The sequence below is a fragment of the Oreochromis aureus genome, linkage group 15 (genome assembly GCF_013358895.1).
Source record: "Oreochromis aureus strain Israel breed Guangdong linkage group 15, ZZ_aureus, whole genome shotgun sequence".
NCBI classification, from domain to species: Eukaryota; Metazoa; Chordata; class Actinopteri; order Cichliformes; family Cichlidae; genus Oreochromis; species Oreochromis aureus.
The window spans coordinates 39,359,571-39,383,893 of NC_052956.1; the positions used below are offsets into that span (position 1 = coordinate 39,359,571).

At 40.9% G+C, this 24,323-nt stretch overlaps 1 protein-coding gene across 11 annotated transcripts in view; it reads right to left on the minus strand.

The window, feature by feature from the left end:
• Positions 1–24,323, minus strand: part of ptprfa (protein tyrosine phosphatase receptor type Fa) — a 335,895-nt gene that overhangs the window by 139,799 nt on the left and 171,773 nt on the right. For all 11 annotated transcript variants that reach the window (XM_039598488.1, XM_039598487.1, XM_039598496.1 and 8 more), the window contains 2 exons: positions 13,452–13,640; positions 1,199–1,309 (listed from right to left, as the gene is read on the minus strand). In XM_039598488.1, the coding sequence (XP_039454422.1) occupies positions 1,199–1,309; positions 13,452–13,640 (300 nt within the window). The remainder of the gene's footprint in view (positions 1–1,198; positions 1,310–13,451; positions 13,641–24,323) is intronic.

Sequence of the window (24,323 nt, forward strand, 5' to 3'; positions counted from 1 at the left end):
TTTTACCACCCAGGAGAACAGCAACACTGAAAGAATTTGGACTGTATTTAACTCTCAATGGTGCCCTGATTCTTGTTTGAAATTAAAGGAGCATGTAGATCCTGAAATGGCTAATAATGCCAGACGTAACAAGCAGCTAAAATCAGAGCTCCTGTTTGTAGTTCTGTGCTGGAAACAGCAATTTAAGTCTTGAAACTGGGCCCACATCTTACCCACTGACTCCAGTGGCGTGTAGGCTTGTTGGCAGGACACAGGATTATTGCAGGTATCTCCTCCTTTCTCGTGCAGATGGAATGAATGAAAGAATGAATTTTACACATTAGCTCTGTGATCAGAGATGAATGTGGTGAGGGAAAAATCAAACCAAACATCTCTGCCTGTCTTTGTTTGACACACTGGGGAAAAATAGATTGTGGGGCAACGGTTTAAGAAGCAATGCTCGACATGATGGAAAACACGATACAACAGCTCCAGTTAAACAGCACTAAAGATTTGGGTAACAGCTGTATTTATTATGCAGAAGCTTTCAAATGATTTTAAGTCCGACTGCATCAAAGAGAGCTGTCAAACGAAAATGAGATTAAAAGGAGAAATGAATCGACAGCATGCTTTGAAAATTGCCTTTGAGAACCTGATATTGGCTGAGGCTAATTGAGTTGTTTGTTGACAAGACTTTTGAGAAAGCCTGAGGCTTCCTTTCACCCTGCTGGCTTTGCTGCTTTACATCCAGCCAACTGCATGGAGGGGATTTCCTCTCCACTTTTTCCCCACTTGCGACGTACATCGGTGAAGGTGTCAGCTTCTCTTTTGAGGCAAGACCCCACACGTAAAACCTCCACTGCCCCAAAACAAAGAGGCAGAACCGCAGCCAAACTCTCTTTCACCCCTGACGAGTCAAAACATCCCCCCAGGTCACTGTGAGGTTAGGCAGGTCAAGCAAAGTAACAACAGAGCAGAGGAGCAAAATACATAAATCAGCACCCAGGAGACAGAGACGAGACAGAGAGGCAGAAAGATCAGGAAATGACAGTGTGAGGCTGGAGGTTTGATTTTCGCTGCAGTCACATCCGGAGAGGCAGTTTTCCTGTTAGCATTCAGGAGGCAGAGCTGGAGGTGACGAGAGAGCACCGTTTTTGCTGCAGGCGGTGACCCGAATGGCAGCAGGGAGGGGGGCGGCCGAGGTCAAGAGGGAGCTTACCTCGAACATAAAGGTTAGCCGGAGCCGAATAACGAGTCCCAGCGCTGTTGACAGCCACACACTCATATTTGCCCTGGTCCGACTCCTCGCTGTTTTCAATCTGAAGCGCTCCTGGGGAGGGAGGTTAAAATGTCACAGTTAAGATCTGCACCACACACACTGACACACACAGACACACTGTCCACAGGTGTCGGCCTGATCGTTCAAACGCAAAGCTACCCATTACTTGGCTGAGCTGAAATCTGAATCCAAATCTAGTCCTAAATACAACTAACTAACATGTTTTATCATTTGATCTTATTATTTATGACAACTTTAACAATTAGCCTTTATTGTGCTGACTCAGGCTTTCCAGCATTTCTCATTCCAGGGTTTCAAATACTGACATTTGTAAAGATATCCACACCTACGGGATCCATTCTGTGACACATCAGGTTAATGACAGCACGTCTTTCACTCCCAACTTGTTACATATGAAGACTTCACATTTAAACCGGGGACTCTACATAAAAGATATGTGCAAGGTAACCTCTTGATTTCTGCAGGCTGCATTTTAAAAACTCAAGATTAATATTTTTTTTAGCATCACCACGTTGTGCTTTTTGGAGCCAGAAGTAAGAGGATGGAGTGCTAAGATGTAAGTTAACACTAGTAAACGTGGTTAGCTGGCTGCATTCACTTTACAGGTGCCACGCACAGACACAGGTATCTGCTGATTAGTGCCAAGTGGCGTCCAAATTAAATAAAATGGACTCCATGGATGTTCTATTTGCACAATTAACAGCAAAAGCAAACCACATTAATACTCCAAATTAGATACTGTAAAATCTACAGTTTCCCATGTCAGCAAAGCAAAAGATCAACAAGTAACAGTATCAAAAAAACTGTAGTCACCCCCACACGGGGGTGTGTTGGGGAAAACTAGTTATGAAGACAAAAAACATTATTTTGTAAAGTTGTAAAGAGTTCGGGAGACTGCTGACTTATTTTGGAGTTTTTGTGGAGTTACAGAAAACAAACAGGAAAGGACTATTATTCTTTTAGCCTCTCATTCTTGTTTGATGGCTTCGAAAGACAAGAACTCCTTCTGTGTGTCTTTGCAACATCAGATAGAAAAGCAGCATTTGACACCCTGGATAGAAATGCATTGGTACAACTATCACTGTCAAAATGTGTTTTAATCTACAGTATAGCTAAAAATGTCGTGTAGAGACACAACCAAAGGGAGTCTGTTCTGATTTTCCTTATTTTCTGTCACAGATGTGCTTTTACAAACTTGGATGTTAAATATCCAAAGTTTCAAACAAAAACATTTTTTTCAGAATGAGAATAAACTGAGGGCCAATTGAAGATTAAAAAAGGAATATTTTGACATCTGAATCACGCAAAGCACATTAGTGGAGCTCTACAAGACAAACCTGGACCTGGAAATGAACAGAACAGATTCCATTTAATGAAACTGTTTTTGTTCAAATGGATGGAAATTGAAGGCATTTGTTTCAAAGTCTACATAAGCGATGTACAGCTAAACACAACTGGCCATGAAATTTAATTTCCTGTTTTTCTGGCAACACCATTTCCAAGCTGACTGCTGCACTACAGGATTCCCAAGAAGCAATCTGAGGCTGTTTATTCTGACTGTCAATCAAAACACTTTCAGATTCTTGAACAGAACAGAAACAAGTGAAACAGAAGATTTTGGCCTAATTGCTGAAAGTGTCTCAGGGATTCAACAGCTTGTCATTTCCAGATGTTAAAATGTTAATGCATGAAACCCCCGACTGTTCAAAGCCTTCAGTAACACTTTACATAGGTTTCTCCACTAAACTAACCTCCACTGATCACTGCTATATAAACACATAATACATACCTGACATGGTGATTTACATCCAATCACACCAAAAAGCTTCTTTTGTAATTTCATAGCATTTAGAAAAATGTAAAATTAGCTGTCATTGGTGAGGTTAGCTTTGAGAAAGAAAGCAACATGTCTTTAGTAATAATGTGGTTTTATGTGTTGACTGTGACATACATCATGCAGTGTAGCAGCACACAGTAAAAACTATGAGAAATAAAAATGTACATATTTCAGAATAAATCCTGAAATGCAACATGGGATGGGTGTGTGAAGCCAGTTTAAGAAAACAAAATGTGTGTGTGGCAGCATCCCGGGTGGATCTGGTGCACAGTGAGCCCAGAGATGGAGGAGGAACAACCTTCATCTGGGATGCAAGGACATTGTGCAGCGATGTATGTCCTTAAACAATCTCCCACTCTCTCTCGCTCTCTCCATCACACACACACACACACACACACACACACACACACACACACACACACACACACACACACACACACACACACACTGTACTTGTACATATCAGAAATCCTTGGGTCAAAATACTAATTAAGAGAGCTCTTCTTTCAAAAGTTTCTCCCAGAGAGTGTCCAGGCAACTGAGGAGCTGAAGATTGAATCATTCTCTATTTCCATTTTAGCGATGACTGTTTGTCTCATTGGACATTCAGCACCTCCTGAAGGAAGCAGCATTTCAGAAGAAAGTGCGTCACTCTCTCCTGAGCTGATGGATGTTTGCTTTGGCCTCTTGGCATGAAAAAGGCTGACAGGTGCTGCAGGAGAAGGTGTCTTATCACACATAGAAAAGTATGAAACCCTGAACAGAATGTTTGCCCTTCACACTTTGAGCCTTATATGAGTACATATGCAGCATGTATGAGTGGGAACCATGTAAGAGCAACATGTTCTTGGAATGGGCCGATCCAATCTGAAGCTTATCTGATTGAAATTTCAAGGTAGATTCACCGCATGACTGCAAAGGCTGTACCAGTCGGCTGGGGTAAAGAGACAGCTGAGCATTAAAGCGATGCTACCAATTGACCATTCGGTCTGCTTTACTACCCTGATTTGTGGCCATGAGCTGAGGGTAGTCACCGAAAGAAGAGCAGATGAAGAAAACGGCGTCTTTCTGTTTGTCAGAGAGAGGGTGAAGACCTCAGAGTGCAGCCACTGCTCTTACACATCGAAAGGGCTCGCTAAGATTTGGGCATCTGAGCACAATACCTCCTGGGTGCCTTGGCCATGTCCAACCTGGACGAGATCCAGGCTGGACAAACTGAGAGATGCCTCAGTGGTGGCAGGAGAGATGAAGGTCTGGGCATCTGTGCCACTAAGACCTGGTCCCAGATAAGGGGTCGAAAATGTCTTATGCTAATCAATGCGAGCACAGTCTCACTGCAGTGGGGAGAACTCATTAGAAAATTCATGGTGATTGACACAAATTGTTGCACTTTCAGGTTGACAGAATGAAAAAGAGACGCAGAACTTTAAACAGTTCCTTTTGAGATACTTCAGGTCCAATTCTTCATTTCTTTTGGAGGGTAAATAATAATTGTTAGGCACTGTTTAAAATATGAATCTACATTTTAGTGACTCCTCTGCACGCCACTGTCCTTGCTTCCACTCTGATAACACGACACCATGAAAATGGAGTAAAACAGCTGTTTGATAGAAAGCAGCTGCAGCTTGTCGTCAGTGCTGCATTCTCATTCTGAAGGTGAACTCTTCCTTCTTGCATGTGTACAGTAAGTAGTAGCAAAATAAAAATGATTGCATATTATATCAAAATGGCATTATTTTGCATTTGATAAAAAAAAAAAGTCCAACTCTGTTTTATAGGACTGGCAAACTCAACACTGTTCAGCTGCACCAAAATTTAAAGTGAGACTTCAACCAAAATAAGTACTCATGAAGCTCAGCAGACAAGCATTAATATTTCCTGGTTTTCTGAATTTGAAAGCTTTTTACCCGCCTCTTTCACGACCATACACACCTGTGCACGGTTTTGTGCTGAAGGCAAAGAAAGTGTTGGAACAGGCAAAAGGACAGAGGGCTGGAAATGGGGACACATCGAGGTGGAGAGAAGGATGAAGGCGACGAAGGAGAAAGGGAGGATGAGTAGATGTTTTTCTGTAGCCAGCATTCTTACCTCTTATTGGTGTACCACCTGTGAGGTAATTTGAATGCAAATAAGATTAAAGATAAGCATTAGTATAAAGAGAAGAAGTGAAGCAGAAAGACAAGAAGGCAGGAGAGCAAACAGATACGAGGAAGCTAGGCTCTCCCTATTCAAAAAACATCATCTCTGTAAATATTTCTGATATTATTCAATGCTGAATAAGTTCAAGTGTTGGCACAGAGGGAGAAATAAACTGAATGTTTATTTTCAACCAAAACCAATTTCATAAATGACAACTGTGGAAAATGTTTTCTGAGTGAAAACCATTTTCTTCACTAGACACGTGATTTATTTTCCCCACGAGATCTGGAAAGCACAAACAGTTTCAGTAATGCATCTTCACACAGCTCCGACTGGCAGTCTGTCATTTGTGCATCTACTTATTTACTGTAACACGGTACTTATTTGAGTTGCACACCTGGCTATTTGCGCCACAGAGCTGGCTTCCTGTTGTGATCATAAAGCTACTCATCATAAAACCCCACACCTGCTTTTCCCTGAAAGCACCAAGCTATCAAACACTTGACCCTCATTCACCAACAACATGTTCTCCTGCAGAACACGGCCTGCTCGCCTTCTGATGCAATGCACAGAAACCTTCATGCGTCCTAAAATGTTCTGTTACGTTGCTGTCTCAGTGGCTGAGAACTGTGCTAGCTTCATAATTAGCACAGTGCATTAGCATACTACAGATGTATTTTTATAGCACTTGTCACTTTATTTGGGTCATCTAAATGCTCATCAGTGTTTTCTGTGTGCAGCGCTCAGGGCGGAACAACTGAATGATCTGAGATTTGTTTCTCCCAGTATGGATGCTTCTGTGTTTTACTGACATTATTTTCTATAAATTAAATGTCATGCTTTAAATATTACAGTCAAGGCAGAGACAAAGATTAAGATCGCCTTCTTTTATAAAGAAACGTCATCAATTAAAGGGAGACATGGTGGTGAAAATGTCGTATGTTTGTACTTTCCTTCTCTCTTTATTTAATGTTGAGACAGTTTTGCTTCCCTCACATGTGAATGACCTCATAGCGAGATGCTTCTCTGCATGGCTTTTGCATGTTCTACCTGTACCTGCATGCATGTCCTCCAGGTGTCCTGGCTAACCACCACAGTACAAAGACGTCCCTGTTATGTTAATTAGTGATTCCAAAATAAGTGTCTATGGATAAGAGGTAGTGCTTAAAGTGTATTTAATAAAGTATAAGAGTATGTATGAATATATGGTGTGAATGTGGCTCGTAGTCTTAGAGGATTTCAGGGGTCAGCCAGTCCATGTCTACTCTCAAAGAGCCTTTTTCCTCCCACTTGAAGTCGCCAATCTACACTTTTGTTTCCTTCTGTTTTCTGAAGGTTTTTACAGAAGAATGTTTTCAGAGGCTGATCCATGGAGCAATTTATTCATAAAATTAGATTTTTTCTTGCTTTTTTAAAAACTTTTAAAATGATAGAGATTTCCAAAATTCCCTAAGCAGAAATTGGTTTAGTGGTTTCATCAAATATATTTTCATCCTGTTCTTCTTTAGTGTCTCCCCTTAAGCTCAGTTTAGATATCATTTTCATACGATAGGTAATAAAAGATAATAACGTACACTTCAACAAATGTATTAATGATCACAAATGCATGGCTGTAAATAAGTGTGTCACTGTCTGATAACATTATATAAAGCTTGATAACTAACAGCTCACACTTCTAATGACTGCTTAGGCCAGTTTCAGCAGTTTTAATGTGAAGGTTCAATCAATAATTCCTTGCTTAAAGTTTGGTTGCCGATGACTAATTATTCCACTTTCTGGCTATAATTCAACCCTGAAGAGTTTTGAGTTATTTTGGTATCCCCAGGTTGTATTAGTCCTATTTATTTCAGGAGAGATTAAGTATTTCTATTTTTAAGAAGCACACAAACCCTCCTGGTTAAGTACAAAAGATGCGCTCTTTTCACTTCGTGGTGTAAAAGTTGGTTCTGGGTCTGTAAAATGAAACCAGTACATAATCTGTTTTCTTTCTAGTGGCCAAACAAAAAATGACCCCACTGCTCGTTAGATCCATGACCTCAGTAAACACTTTTTCGTATTTAAAAGAACACTATGTTGCAATTGGAAGTCATTTTCTCAGAACTGAAGAAATTATCGCTCGTGTCTGGTTTCATAAAGCTAAGATGGTGGTACCAAAATGGCAGTGTCCATCTTTTATATACAGCCTATGATTATAGGTATAATAGCCTTTGGAGCTGTCTGATAGTTAAAATCATTATTGCATCACAGACATATAAGAAGGCTACGAGCACACTAAATTGTCGGAGAAACCACAGTATGTGAGGACTCAGGGCTGTGTGTCGGACAGGGTCGTCTGCAGTACGGGGGCCCCACAGGGAACGGTTCTGGCTCCGTTCCTCTTCACCATCTACACTGCAGACTTCTCCCACAACTCCACCCAGTGCTTCCTGCAGAAGTTCTCTGATGACTCTGCAATAGTCGGCCTCATCACTGATGGGGACGACAAGTAGTACAGAGGACTGACTCAAGACTTTGTGGACTGGTGCCAGCTGAACTACCTCCAGATCAATGCCAGTAAAACCAAGGAGCTGGTGGTAGACTTCCGCAGGCACAAACATCCTCCACTGCAACCACTGAACATCCAAGGTATGGACATCGAGGCTGTGGACAGCTACAGGTACCTTGGTGTTCATCTGAACAACAAACTGGACTGGACTCATAACTCAGACGCCCTCTACAGGAAAGGGCAGAGCAGGCTGTACCTGCTGCAGAGACTCAGGTCGTTTGTAGTGGAGGGCCCACTCCTGAAGACCTTCTATGACTCTGTGGTGGCCTCAGCCATCTTTTATGGTGTGGTCTGCTGGGGGGGCAGCATCTCTGCTGGGGACAGGAAGAGACTGAACAGGCTGATCCGAAGGGCCAGCTCTGTTCTAGGATGCCCTCTGGACCCAGTGGAGGTGGTGAGTGACAGGAGAATGGTGGCTAAGCTGTCATCCCTGTGGGACAACATCTCCCACCCCATGCATAAGACTGTGACGGCACTGAGCAGCTCCTTCAGTGGGAGACTGCGGCACCCACGGTGTGGGACGGAGAGATTTCGCAGGTCTTTCCTCCCCACTGCTGTCAGACTCTACAATAAAGACTTTTGCAGCTGATCAAACACACACATGTGCAATAAGACTGCTATATGTGCAATTCTTCTTCTGACGAAGTTGTGTTTTTGTATTTTCCTACTCAGTTGTATATAGTATTAGTATTTCTATTTTATTCTATTGTATATAGTATTTTATTTTATTTTATTGTACTTTATTGCATTCCAGTGTTTTCTAATTTCTGCTACATAACTTTGCACTTTTGCTGTAACAAAACAAATTTCCCACCTGTGGGACTAATAAAGGCCATCTTATCTTATCTTATCTTATCTAAATGCACACATGAATCTGCAGAGTGGACTTTCCACTTTGTTAAAACCATCTTTAATGCTAAATAATACTAATAACATGAAAGATTCTGGCCTGCAGAGAGCTTATGAAGCAGACAGCTGCCAAGAGTTCCTCTTTTAATGGAGATAATTAAATTTAATAAGCTGCAGTTGAGCAAACTGTTATTGTAGGTGAATGAAATTTTGGGTCAACAGCTACATGAACCTCATCTTCACCCCCTAAAGCTGGTTAAGACGCTGTTAAGGAGAGTTCAGTTATAATTAAAATTACAGCTTGTTGTTATTCAAACACAACACTCAAATTCCTATTTACATAATATTAATTGTTCAGCCCTGCTGCTGTTCATTCGGTGCTTCTGTAATTTACTGGTGTAAGTAAAAGGAACCATTTGAGCATATTAGGTCATATGCAACAAATGGAAGAGAGAGGGATGGTTACTATGCAGATTCTCCTGATCTGGATAATAAACCAAGCCGCTTTGACAGGAAAACAAAGTGTCAGATACAGGTGGTGAGAAAGAGCAGAAGAGGAGCCCTGGAAGCTGTGTGGCCCCCGGGAGCTGATAAAGGAGACATCAGCAGCTTCCAGAAAGCGGGGCTGGACATTACCGAGACCTGCCATGACTTCCCTCTCACAGCTGCTTGACAGCTGGATGTATCCCACTGCAGCAGGAAGTCGGGGTGTTATGACAGATTCAGGGCGTCATTGTGAAAAATAATACGATTTTATTATATTTTCACAATGTCTGGATTGGAAGGATTATTTTGTTTCTGAAGTAGAGTCCACCATCTCCATATATCAGCTGAGAACATCAACATCGCAGAGTCCTTGTATGAAACTGTGTGAAGTAAAATCCTCCAGCTTTGTTTCAGTTTCCTTTTCCAAGCAGGATGAAGCAAAAAAACCCAACATATCATGTGACTGGCTGTTAGAGGGGGCTGACATTGATTTTATATATCGGTTTTCTTGCAATGCAGAGTAGCAATGCTGGTTTCACACTACATAACATTTTTATCTGTTGAGGTGGTCGCTGAGTCAGATCAGGCGATTACAGAGTCATAAAATCTAGAGACAAAACAGACTACATCTTGCTCCCGAGGCTGGCTAGACAGATACTACAGGGATGTGTTGCTGGCTGTGTTCACAGCTTACTCCTTACGTTTTTATAGGTGCACATAGCTGGGTGGCAGGAAAAACACAAAAACAGGAAAACTAATGGCTTGTGGTTCTCTCTTGTTGGTGCCTAATTTCTCAAACTCACAGAATTGAAGGAATCATAGCAGAAGACAGAAAATAATTCTGTCATGGTCGTCTTTCCCCTCCCTGGTGGATAAAACATCTGCTGCTATGCACAAGGCCCACTGTCATTCTCAACTTGAACAACTGCCCTACATTATCCTGATGTGACCGTAATGGCTGATACGCTGCAGGCTGAGTCCAGCATCAGGGAGCAATATCTGACCAAATAACAACGATGATTTTGTTTTAACCTGTAGACTTCAAAGTCTGTAGTTTTCTCATCCTTATCCAGGATTTTTTAGTCACAGTAGAAGTTAAGCAAAGTTTTAAGTTGGTTTTTGCCTTTTAATAGTCAGTTCATAACAAACATGAAGTTTCACCTCTTGTTGGAACGTTTTTGAAGAGGACAATCTATCGTATTTTCAACATTTTCAGAAATCACTCACTTATTCTAAAACTTCTCTCTTTTTGCACCACGTGGAAAATTTATTTCACGTTTGGTGTGAAGAGAAGATTCTGAGAAAGGCCTTTGGTGTGCAATGTGCTGCTGTTGGCTGCGTCACTGCTGTCTCTGGGGGTTCAGCAAAAACAGCTGCACACTGAATTATTGCGTCTTCACTGAATTCAGATCAATTACAACATTATCAACTATTTCATCTTACTCGTCTTCCCAAGATGTTGAAGAACCTCCCAGACTGAGGATGGAATAGTTGGAAATATTCAGAAGAATTATATTCTGTGTACTGTAAGCTTGATCCAAAGAAAAAAATGTCAGATAATCTTTGCTTGGATTTCTCTTTCTTTAAAACCCGTATCTTGCGAGTGCTTCACCATTCTGAAACTTCAGTTCTACATGACTAAAGTACCAGTTTAAGAACATCTGGCAGCAAAAATAACTGAAGTGGGATCTTCACATGTCATGAGCAGGATCACACCTCAAACAGTTCCTTTAAGTTGTTACCTAAGCAGCAGCCAGTCCCTGAAGTGTTGCTTCTCATTTATCTGTCATGTTTACATACAACATTATCAGTAATAAGTATGAAGGTTGTGGTCCTTGCTAGTGAAGTCTCACCTACAAATTAAATAGTTGATTTCTTTCTGATTTCTAAAATGTGGTCCATTATGGTCTCGGAGGTTTTCAGTGACTCGCAGTAGTGTTCAGCTGAGTCACAGATTTGTGGTCATTCGGAGGTGAATGTTACACCCCAAGTTTACTGTCGGGCTGTCGCATTGCTCCTCTTCTCTGGGGTCTCATTGTTCCCCCCAGACAGCCAGATCTCATCCTGAAACTTTGTCCCTCGTTGGTTTTACATCTTTTATTGAAACATTGGCAGGAAAAAGCTGTGCAGAAGATTTTTACATTGTTTTTCTTCAAACAGAGCAAAGGCCTCAGATTGAAAAAAGGATGAAGCTATTAAAGTTTGAAATGGATCAAAGGCATTTAAAAGGACTCCTCTTTATAATGAAAGCTATTGAAACAAATAAATTGAATAATTCTGAGGGGCTGACTTTATCTGTTTCACTTTCCTGGCGTGCCATTGGATAACTCTGATTCTTCCAATAAAGGAAGGAAGCCATCTGTGCTCGACTGCAGAGGGACTCCATGTGACAGTGGGGCTCTATGAACCAAATTGAAACAAATTGCCGTGCTGTTCAGTTAATAATATACAGCATTTTTGTCCCTACCTGAGGCCCTGACTGTGACTTGGGAAAATCCTGGGGGTGAACTTCAGTGCCAGCGATATCCCAGAGCATGTCTGTCAGCCTTTCGTCTCCAGCCTGTATTGAGATGCAAGCAGCCTCAAGAGGGGCCCCGGGCCCTCTGCGATGGGAAATCTGCTTCTTAGCATTGCTGCAAAGCTGGGAGGGATGTTTGAACCTGAACACCCGATCCAACGATGCGTAGGTGCTTACGAGTTTTGGCAAGACTCAAACATTTCTATTTTCTCTCAGAAAGTGAGCAGAAAGCCCAGCTGATAGGTTGCGCAGGGCTCGGTTACTCAGCCAGCAGCCATCCAGCTCTGCTGTGAGCTGCTCAGCCTGGATTGGTGGAATGAGATGCACTATCTGCTTCTTTGGATGCTGGCAGCCTCCTCACTGAGCTGCTTTACAGGGCTGCCTGTGCTTTAACATTCATCACCGTCTGTGGGGTCTTGAGCACTCTTGGCACGCCAATAATCCTGCACAGGTGCTGCTCAGGTAATTACTGAATCTATGAGGTTCTGTTCAAAGTAGGAAACGTTAGCCTCCATCATTTGCTTAATGTGTACTTTACTCTTAGCAATTTCAGTTGTCGCTTACCACTTCACCTTAAGTGTTGTTATCTTTTTATGTAATTTTTTTGATCAGTCATCTGTGCTATGGTCATGATTCCGTAAATGTTTTCTGCATGTAAACACAAACCAAATCCCATGAAGAGACTTATTATATCCAGTAAAACAGAGTGTTCAACACTAACAGTGTGACACTGACAGGGCTGGGTGCTAATATCTGAATGAATTATTAAATGAACCAAATAATATACATAAACATATTAAAAATTACTATCTAAAACTATCAAATTAAAAGAAAAGCTGGCTTAATCAAAATTTTTGAAGAAAAACTTTGGTTTTGGACAGAAACCAAGCTCAGAGAGGTGTACCACTCAGCCAGACTTTCTTTGCTTATAGTCGCTCAACCAAACCTAAAACCCCAGTTAGAGATAACTGGTTTTACAGCAGCGCTCATCAACTTTCTCTGCTGCTTCAGTTTCACTCTTCCTCTGTCAAAATGGAGCAACTGAATGTTGCCTACTTCAGGCTTGTTCCTCTGAGACTATGTCAGTATCTCAAAGTCTGCATCATGTTCCAGCTCCGACGGGGCTGCTGGAACTGATTGCATCTACTCGAGACAATACTTGCAATTGAAGCGTCACAGCAGATTTCCAAAAGGCCTGAGAAGCAGTTTTTCCCTCTGCGTCACTTAAAATAGGGCTGGATCCATTATTTATTTATTTTTTTAAAGATTATATATATGATTATATTATATATAAGAGTACAGAGTAAATGTATTTGTATTTATCTGTAACTTTATTACAACTTCCTTTGGTATATTAGTAAGACATGGCTCAAGGTTGGATGTTTAAAATGCATTCATTCAACACAGAATTCATACGCTTCACTTAAGAGTATAAGAAAAATCTGGTGCTTGTCACGTCTGCATAGCCAATACAAGTTAGCATGGTGCTCTGACCAGATGAGAGGAGAGCCATGATACTGACAACTCTGACTTTGGGTTCAGTGTATCTCACTAACACACTTCTTAGTACATCCCTCTTGTTGGTGAAAACATAAATGGACTCTCAATCAATACATATAAATGTAATATTGCACAGACAGTGCAGTGTTATTATGATATGTGGATTCACGGCTGCACCTTTTCAACAGGTTTTCTACTAATTGAAAATGAATGATTAACGCCTGAAGAATTCCATGTAACGTGCCTCTTATTGCTTAACGGAGATCTGTGTGTGAACCGACTGAGATGAGTGCTTTACCTGATCGCAGCTGCTTAATGCGCCCATTGCTGCTACTAATATCCACAGGCAGGAAATCTTTGAACCAGTAGATCTCTGGATCGGGGTTTCCGCTGGCTGCACACAGCATTGTAGCCGTGCGCGTTCTTTCCACAACCTTCAGCTGGGGCCCCATGTCTATGGTGGGGAAGCCGTGCGGTATCTGGTCCTCTGTAAAAACGACAGACAAACACACGTCAGCACTCCTGGACATGATACAGACAAGTCTCAGCCTGGCTCTGTCAGATTTTCACTGCTCATTCCACAAACCTTCAGGTTGTAAGGTTTTCCCCCCATGAAATTCAAACACAGTGAAATCCAGCTCTAATGTAAGTATGGCGGGGCCACTGCATGACTAATCCTACCACAGAATTCCTCGTCATGGATCTGTGTGAACGAGAGCGAGGGCGATGCAATTTCACTGCCGGTAAAATGCATTGTGACGGAAAAAGGCTCCTACCAAGCACACATAATCTGACCAGGGCTGGACTGGGACAAAAAATCGGCCGGGCATTTTGACTAGAGACCGGCCCACCAGGAACCTTCAATGTGACGTCATTCAGGGTAAAACCGCAAAGGATTCTGGGGGAACTTGTGGCAAGAGGCTTTCACTTGAGCGCCGCATGGCTTTCAATTGAACTCAGTTACACAGCGATAAAAAAAGAAACCCAAAAATGGCAAGAAGCTGTTGTATTATTAACTGCAATAGCGGTCGCATGACAGCCACGGGAAGCCGACAGGTAAAGAGATCGTTTTTTTTTTTTATCGGATTACGTCGTTGAGGAGAATTTTTTAAGCCATGTTTCAAGTAAGAGCCGACGGATGGTCTGGATATACCAAATATAACGTCTCAGAACACTCCAGCTCACATGTTAGTCTGCTCCAAGCATTCCCACAAAGGTCAGTGTTTTGTAGTAGTTAATACGTCATTTTCTTAACATAATTGGTGATATAGGTTACAAGCAAGTCTGGCGCTGAACAGAAATTGTCGTGCTATGCTCCTTTATTTATTGTGCATAAATAGTGAATTGTCCTGACACAATATTGTGTTTTCGCTTCTGTTATTACCATGGTACATTGACAAAAACATATACTTTTATTCACAGGATAAACAGTTGTTTTGTATCACTAATTGTCCAGTGCGATTACAACATACAACATTATTGTCACTGCTACAGTTCTGTAATGCGTATCAGAAATTATTTCCACTACTAATTAATTATCGTTGAGCTCAAAGGTTATATTAATAAACGGTTAACGAATGTGTATTTCTGTGACGATTTGTGAGACTGGTAAACTTACCTTTGGCGATGGTCTTCGTTCTACGGTGCATTTCAAGGTCCTGTACCCATCCGTCGGTAAACTGTACCTGGGCTTGTTGCAGTGACCTGAAGTTACTAAACTTCATGAGTGTATGCACTCACTCCAAGAACCGTATAATTATAAATCTGAGCGTGGTGAAAGTTGGGCAGCACGCTAACGTCTTTTGTCCACTCTGTGTGCATGTAAGGGTCTGACCCTTTCACTCCTTTGATTTTTTCCTGGTATCTTTTTTCTTTGCCTTTTTCGTCGAGTCTGTCTTTGACGGTCCGGCATTGTTCTCCTTAGTTTTGTACATTCCTTTTTGTGCGGCAAAGAAAACCAAGAAGGTATTGGAACCAGAGAATGAACGTTTTGCGGTGCTGCAAATGCTTGCATTTGATGCGGTACTGTTTTGCCACGAGTTCCCGGAATGCAATGCGTGAAAGTCACGTGATCTGTCAATCGCTATAGGAAAAACCATAAAGCCTTTGCATGAAAACAACTGCTTTGATTTACACTGCCTTGTTGGTTTAAATGTATCAATCTAATAAACTTAAACCTACACCATCATCCTCCTATTCTGGATTTTAAACAGTACATAGCGGAAACAAAAGACTGCTTGGTCGAAGTTAACCTCCTGAACTATCTACAACACATGGTGAAACCTTAAATTAAGACCAAGAACACTAGAGGTGAGACATGATCATTAATTAATATTAAAATTAATAAATGGCAGATTTAGTGATATTTTCATAAACACCTCCTTTCCTTTTTTGTTCTCCATTTTCTTTAGTTCGTCTAAGATTGCTAAACAAGGGGAGGGTGCATCCGGCTCCTCGGCTGTAATTGGTCCAGCCCAGAGTCGATCATGACCAATTGGCCAATCCAACACCTTTCATTATATATACCCTTCTAAAAAATAAATAAATAAAAAAAAATCCATCGGCCCAATCGCCAGCGGCCACCGGGCAAAAGCCAGTCCAGCTATGAATCTGACACGCTCGATGCAGTCAGATCACAATCCTGCCAAATTACAGACCAAATGTAATAAAATCACAGGCTGAAAATCCCATTCCACACCTCTGTCCGTGCCCCCGAGGAAGGACAGTTTTACACACCTACTTGAGCTTTTCTCATACAATAAACTTCAATTATTTAGAATTCTAATCTGTAATTTTTTATTAAAAACATCATTGCAGAGATGTTTCAGCATAAAAACAAGGGTACAATTTCATGAGTAAATAACAGAAAATAAGGTTCTGGAAGTTTGCTTGAACCTTCAGCTACAAAACTATCAAACCTTGAAGGATTTTTTTCTGTTTTCAGTATCAGGCATTGCACATCTTTCACCCCACAAGAGTGCAGGGCATGCTGATAGAAGTTGCTGTTACTGAGTGGAAGTAATGAAAAATGTATGCTCCATCCAAGAAGTAGTATACATACACAAATCAATTAGGAAACCATTACTTTGATTACCTTCTTTTTAATACAAAAATATGCTAACAGCATAAACATAATCATCAAAGCTCTACAAACAGGAGAGTTTTGATATACATTGATATGAAACAATATACAAAACAGACATTACCTCCAGCTAAAAGAAGATTCTTTATCTGATAATTACATCAGCACGCCGACAGAAACTGCAAAAAGCTGAAATCATTTCAACACAGCAGGTTAACAAGCACCAACTCTGGTACAGCTCTGTTCACTATTCTTCAACAATTCAGCATGAAGCAAAGTAAAGGGCAGCATACCGTCGAGTCCTGATGATTTGTCACTTAAAGCTAAACTTAAATCTTTTTTTTTCATTTAGATTGCCTCAGTTAGTTTGCAAATAAAACCACTGCTCAAATTTAACATCTAATTTAACATTGCTATAATTTCCTTGGTGCCTGTCAGCATATAACATTTTGGCTTTTCTCCACAGAGGTTTGGATGATTTCTGTGAACAGCAGTCCAAGATAACTTCTCAATAACATCCTCAAGTTTCACTACATGTTTTCATTCATTTCAAAGTCACACAGAAGAGATTCAAATAAAAGCACAAGTCTAAAGTTAAAAGGTCAAGATTATAAATGACCAAATTTATAAAGTTGAATCAATTTACATTACGTTCCTGCTGTGAGCCTCAGCAGTATACAGCATACTCACTTACTGCTACATTATCTGAGTGAAACTAGATACCTAAAATATTTTTGTCTATTTTTCATCAGTACTTTAGAAAATCTTAAATATTTGACATAAACTTGAAAGTTACATTCATGTATTGTTCACTACATCAAAATATGGTTGTCACTGATATTGTTTGTACTGTTCTAGTGTTTATTTAAAAAAATGTTTCTTTAATCTTTGACATTTTCTTCCCTGCGGTATTAAAAATGATTACAAGTAGTGAGTATTCTCCTTAGTATTGAGCTTGAAACCCTTGTATCATGAAAACCCTACAACCTGAGAAGACCCTGTGTTACACTCTGAAAGACCATGATGCAGATGCTTCTAACATTTTAGCTCGCACTTTGACGAGCTCACTGTGCCATGACAGCCTAAAATAAAGAGCTTAGAATGAGTTGTGAGGAGGGAAGGAAAGATACTGCGGTGACACATATAAAATGAAAACCCCAGGGAACGAAAGAGAGGTGACAGCCAAGATGCCTCAAAGCTGCTGCAAGATTTTCAACATCAACAAACAGCTTCTCTGCTCCACACAGAAAGCAAATGAGACCAGGCATTTGTCATGGTTTCTGCTGGCAACAGGGGGGTACACAGGAGCAAAGCACGGATCCAACGCAAAACGGACAAAAAACTGCAATTCCATTAGTGGCCACTTGGGGCTGGCTCCAAAGTGAGTCAATCCTAGATGTTTAAATGTCCAGCTTTACAGCAGAAACAGACATGGTTACAATCAGGTCCAAAGCAAAACTGTAGGAAATTTCTTCTTTACCCCTCCTGTTTCGTTCATGTCCTCCACCGTTCAGTAGATCGTTCAGTGGGTCATTCAGTCAATCCGGTTGGGTTTAAGTTGTTGGTCAGAGTTGACACGAAGGTTACAATCTTTATAACTTACATGTTCAAATTATATTAAGAACGACAGTCATGTATTTTTAGGGTTCTGGCTGCCAGTCACCTGCCGGGCTTCAGACAGTTCATTGAAGTAGACCTCTGAATTTTGGTGCCTCTTTAAGGATTTTTCAGTGAAAATAATGTGATAATAAACATGATCACTAACAGATTTTCCAAAATTCCTGCTACACTTTTTGTAGTGTTTATGTATTCATAGTATTTTACTTAAATTATTGTGCAATATACTGATAAATGCATTCGCTGATAACTACACAGTTTATGATATAAGCGTAACTACAGCCACCTGGGCTTTCTTTTCTTTCTTTCTTTTTTTTTTGATGTTTTCGCACCTTCCCATAATATCCACCAGTAACAGATTCTCAGAACTTACCAGGAAGTCCCACTACATTTTATTTTCTTAAAGCTCTGTCCTTTGCTCCTGTCTCTATTTAAAAGAATCATACAGCTCCCGCTGCTCACAAATGGTGACAATAAGCTTGACCTGCATCTCTGGCTGGTATAAGGTGGTCTCAGGAGAATCCAGCTCATAGTACCATGTAAATTTTTTGCTGAGGTTAAAATATTTTCAACTGGAGCGGATGCATATCTGCCATGATTTGCATCGATTAGTTGCAGCTCTCCTACAGATTTAATCTGAACACAACACTAGAAAGTTATTTGCAGTTTCCCCAGGAAGCTGAGAGAGTTTGGAAAGGCTTTGTATTTATGTGTCAGACGACTGAAATATACAGTCTGAAACCGAATAACCTCTACAGCATCTTGTCTCAGATGATTTTGTTCCCGCTAACGACTACAGAGAACTGAATCTTTGACATTTTCCATGACAATAGAGCAAAGCTGGTTATGGATTTTGCACTCCTCCCAAGACACCTGATATTCATGCATGTGCTCTGCGAGTGCAGTAAAAGAGGCACAAACTTGAGAGGAGAAAATTACTGTTTTTAAACTCTACAGCTCAGTCCGCTGTGACTCAAAGAGAAATATTTTGTATTAACATTTGTTAGAATAGGATAGGATGGAATTGTTATTGCATCACTGAAACACAAGAGGAGACTGCATTGTGCTACAGCTGACCAGCTGTCAGTCAGAGACTGTTTACATACAGCCTAATACTGTACAGAGATGTGTCATCTGACCACTGCTGTCAATCACTCTGCCTTGCTCCTTCTTTACATCAGCTCTTTGGCAGGAAGAAGAGTAACCCAACACTATACAAAAACACAAATGCACGAAAAACCATAATCAGATAAAACTATAATTTTTTTTATTTAAATAGCCAAAATGGCAGCGTTATAAAAAAATATCACATTGAGGTGGGCCTCACTCACTGAAACATTTTTCCTAATATGACAGTCCATCACTTCGCTTAAGCTTAACAGCTTCACACTCTGCACCTCAGACAACCTCTAATGTTGAGCTCAGCTCAGGCTCTTAGCTGAACGTTAAAGTAATTCGCTTTCACTTCATTCAGCTGAGGAAGTGGATTTTCTTCACCCTCAAATGGAAATACTTTGCCCTAAAAGGTGTCTTAAATGGAATCCATGGAGGTTTTGTCAAGAAGGAAAACTGCATCATTATTAGGTGAACAGTATTTTCAATTTACACCGAACTGAGTCAACAGTAAAGTGAATAGATGAGAAGGTGAGTCCCAGAGCTGAGGAAGCTTTTCTGACAACTACGGCAGGAAATCATCAGCATGCCTCAATCACATCAGGAGATATTATCGCTAATCAGTAGCTGTCTATATGTAACACACAGAAAAATCAAACAAAGCAGTGATGGTGGATATTAGCATCTTTAACCATAGACTGTATTGAAGTGATGGATGTAGCCTCATTTGTTTCCTGTTTGCTGTTTTTAAAGCCTTGAACTGAATGTTTGAACCACAACCATCTTACCTGATTTGAAACCAGATGAACAGAGGCGCTGTAGGCACCCTGACGCAGAGCATCATGGTCTATTTTACTCTTGATTTAGAAAATAAGCAGCATGTTGCATACAATAAAACTCAAAACAAGCAGTTGAGCCCATCGTCCACCAGGCTGTGTGTGTCTTTAAGGAAAACATGGTAGTGCTGCAACTGACAGAGATATCTAATGCAGCTGACAAGCAGGAATGCACAGTGGGGCTGTTTTTAAAAAGTCCATACAGGATATGACAGATTATTAATGAAGAACTGGAGTGATATGATACAGGGCTGACCTACCCATAGCTAAGTATAAACCTGCTTCAGCTTCTTGTGTGATTCCACAAAGTTCATTGCTGATTTTGTATAGTACAGTATTGTACAGTTAGCCTGCAGGTAATTAACGCCTGGCTCAAACTGAGGCACCAAGATGCCACAGTAATGTTATACCAGTTCAAATAAATACTGAATGTGGTGCGATGGAGGAGAGGTTGGCCGTGGAGTGAAACATTTCACTGTTCATCTCAGAGGCAGTTCAAGTTGCACACAAAACTGATTTTTCCACTTCAGTGAATTTAACACTTCAATCAGTTTCCTGCTATGGATGTATGTTGCTGTATATGTGAGCTTTTAAATCAGTTTGCACTGATATTTTCCTGCTTAGAAAAGTCAGTATGTACTCCATTTGGTGAGACAGTTTCCATATGCTGTGGACTAATAACACTGATTAGCAAGTAACGTAACGAGGAGCAGATGGGGCTGGATACACATCCTCCTTTTCAGGATGTTATACAGAGATCTAGAAAGAAAAATGCATTTTCATCTGAGAAATTTAGATCACAAAAGACACAGTTTTTGAATTTTTAATAAGACAGTCATCTTCAACTCTTGTCAGCAAATGTTTATATGCTGGGAATAAAGCTACAGCAGTGTTATTGGCTGCTCATTCAATGCTTTTATAAAAACAATAAAATGCCAACAGGTGCACCTTATTCATTTAAAGGCTGACTGCAGACACGTGTTGTAGTTTAATACCAAAAAGCGTTTTAGTAGTTACAGATCACTGTGAGCGCTGATCCCGCTGTTAGCTTAACAACTATAAGCTATCCTTGAGCAGCTGACCGGGCAACATGGGGCTCACGTTGTTGTCGAACAACTGACAAAAGCTCTTTGACACAACAAACTCGATCTACCTCAATTTAGCTTTGGTGACAACAGCAATAAGCTATTTGGCTGCTCGTTCCATCCATCTGCCAAGAGGAGAAGTCACTGCAGGTAGATTTTTAGCACTCAGGTTTCAGTGAGAAAGATAATGATTGCACAGTTGATTGCAGGTTGCACAGACATAAAGCAACATTGTACTGAGCATTTAGAGGTTCATAATTGAGGTAAGATGGTATTTGTAAAGATATTGTTGATACTTCTTATAAGACAAAAGCAATTTGGCCCACTTCATTCTGTTGGTTTGTTAATGTTTTTTACGGTATGCAACACTTCCTTTTGCTAATATTGTTTAGACTTTATTGGAATATAAAATGGGAGCTGTGGTCATCAAACAAAATAAATTTAGTTCTTTTTGGTAAAAAGGTAGCAAAGTTACTCAGCTGATAAAAAAGTTGTGTAAAAGTAGACAGCTTTGATAGACAGTGGGCTCCAGATCATGTATTAACTTTATTCTGACCTTAGTGTGGTGGAAGGCCAGGAGCAGCCAGGTTAGGAGAATTCCCCTGATTATTTCAAACATGTACTGCACCTCTGCAGCCCTGCAGCAGGCAGACAGTCTCTCAGCAAGACTGACATGGCACACAGGGATCATTTTCACAAAGGACTTTCCCACAGTGACTGTGGCTGCCAGGGAATACTTTGCACATGAAACAACGATGCTCATGATGGGAAGGGTTTTAGCAGAAAGATTATCCCTTTTTATTTTGCATACCAGATTCCCTTTGTACACTCTAGAATAAAATGACTTATAACACAACTGATATCAAGGTGCCTGCTAAAAATACACTGTACCTGTGGACTGTGCTATCAGATCTCATGTCTCAAATAAAGTTGGATAGAAGATAAAAACTGAATTTTCACCAAGATTAAAATATGTTTGTCACCATTTTCGGTCTAATATTCTCTGGTGTTTATGTGTAACAATCACCATTAAAACCAACTAAAAGTAATGTTTTTACACTATAATGTTCTGTTGGGAAACCTTATGTTCACCCAAATCTGCATTTTTACAGTAACTTGCAGTATATAGGTCGGCTACATAAAAGAACATAATAATGTTGTTGTTTTAAATAATAACCTTATCTTCCTACAGTTTGAAGAAGACTGAACAAATATGACTGTTTGGAAGGGCTGCCAGGAGAAAGTCTGTTCTCTCTAAAAAGAACAGTGACAACTATGCAATTTAGGTTTGCATAGTTGCAACATGTTTGGCAAAAATCACAACATGTCATCACAAACACCTTACACCAGCTGTTAAGCACGGTGGTAGAGGGATAATGACCTGGCCTAGTTTTACAGCCACAGACACCTTGTAGTCACCGAGGTGACACTGAACTTTTCTCTATTCCTCCTCTGTAAGTATACCACAGGGTGGGCCATTTATATGGATACACCGTAATAACATGGGAATGGTTGGTGATATTAAAGTCCTGTTTGTTGCCCTCTTCTTGTCATTGAGGAGAGCTTTGATGTCCTTGGTCACCCACGGCTTGTTATTTGGGTAACAATGGACAGTCTAAGCTGGAACAATGGAGTCGGTGCAGAAAGTTATGTAGTCTGTGATACACTCAGTAAGCCCATTGATGTCCTTGGCGTGAGGCTCACAGAGTGTTTCCCAGTCGGTCACCTCGAAACAGCCCTGTAGTTCCGCTAAGGCCTCCTCTGACCACCTCCTAATGCTCCTCGTGGTCACAGGTTCCCTCCTCACAATTGGCACATAGCGTGGGGTGAGTTGAATCAGGTTATGATCTGACCTACCAAGTGGGGGGAGGGAGGAGGAGCTGTATGCATCCTTGACATTAACATACAGAAGGTCTAAAATTTTCTCTCCCCTGGTGGGACAGTCCACATATTGTCTGAATGTTGGTAGTGTATTGTCCAGTGATACATGGTTGAAGTCACCCGAGATCACCATGAAGGCACTCGGGTGCTGAGTCTGTAACCGGGCTATGGCCGAGTGGATAGTGTCACATGCAGCTGTGGGATTAGCAGAGGGAGGAACATAAACAGCCACCAAGCCACCACTCATGAAAGAATAAAGTTACGTTGAAACCAAGCACACCATTGTTTTTCTTGTGACATTACCAATAAGTTTGATGTGTCACATGGCCCTCTTCCTATTGAAAAAACAAAAGTTGTATCCAAGATGGCCGACTTCTAAATGGCCACCATGGTCAGCACCCATCTTGAGGAGTTTGCCCCCTCACATATACTAATGTGCCACAAACAGGACTTTAATATCACCAATCATTCCCATGTTATTACGCTGTATCCATATAAATGGCCCACCCTGTACAGTCCAATGTGCAGAAGCTACAGCTTGGCTAACACTGGCTCAGCAACATCGACCTGACTACAGCAGCTAATCTACAACAGAAAGGCTGACAAAGAAAAGAATCGAGGTTTTGTCAAAATTCAAATGCTGTGGTCAGAACTTACGTGAGCTGCGTATAAATGAGTGGCCACAAGTGTCAATGAACTAAACAACACCCCAACTGAACACAATGATGCGACAGACTGATACAGAAAATGATTGCATGAAGTCACAGGTGGTTCCACAAGATGCTTCGTCATAGGATGTAGTCAGTTTTTCCACATGATTGCATAAATGTTTATATGCACTGTCATAGGCAGTATTGTTTTTTGATTGGCTTCAGCTCAGGATATTTTGGACTGCACTGTCTTGTGAATGTGACAAGTGAAACATGGTTCACAGTACATCAGCACTTGTGACTCCTGACATGTGGCTTTCAGCATTGCTGTAAAAGGTGAAACATTTCTTACTATAACAAATTATGTTAACAAAAATCCATCTGAATATCCATAAAAGGAATATAAACTAGTATATTGCCTAAATGATGTTGTAGGAGAATTGCTCTGCGGTTCCTCTGGTTGCACTGTGAGCATGTATTTTATTGCCCTGTTGCTTTCTTGACCCCGAAGCTGCTTGAAAACAATTGAAAAGCTTTGGGATCAGTTAACTGATGTCACACTTGACAGCTATTAGTGGCCAACCAACCACTGAGCAGACTCTTGGCATTCGAGCGGTGCTACATTAGCCTCAGGCCATTGGCGCCTTCAGTGATGCCAAAATTTCACCAGTGTGGAGGAGGCAGACAGAGGGTGACCTGAGAGGCCTGGAAAGACAAAATGCCTCTCTGAGCCTTACAATTTCTCTGAGACAGCATATCCCCATCGCCATCCATCATTTTAATCAAGCAGATGCCAGAGTACCTCTCTGGAGGAGGTATATGCTCTTAATAAGATCTTCCTGGCAAATTAAAAGAGCTGGGAAGTCTCTGAGTGTGAGCGGAGGGGAGGGCAGGGGTGGCTGGGCA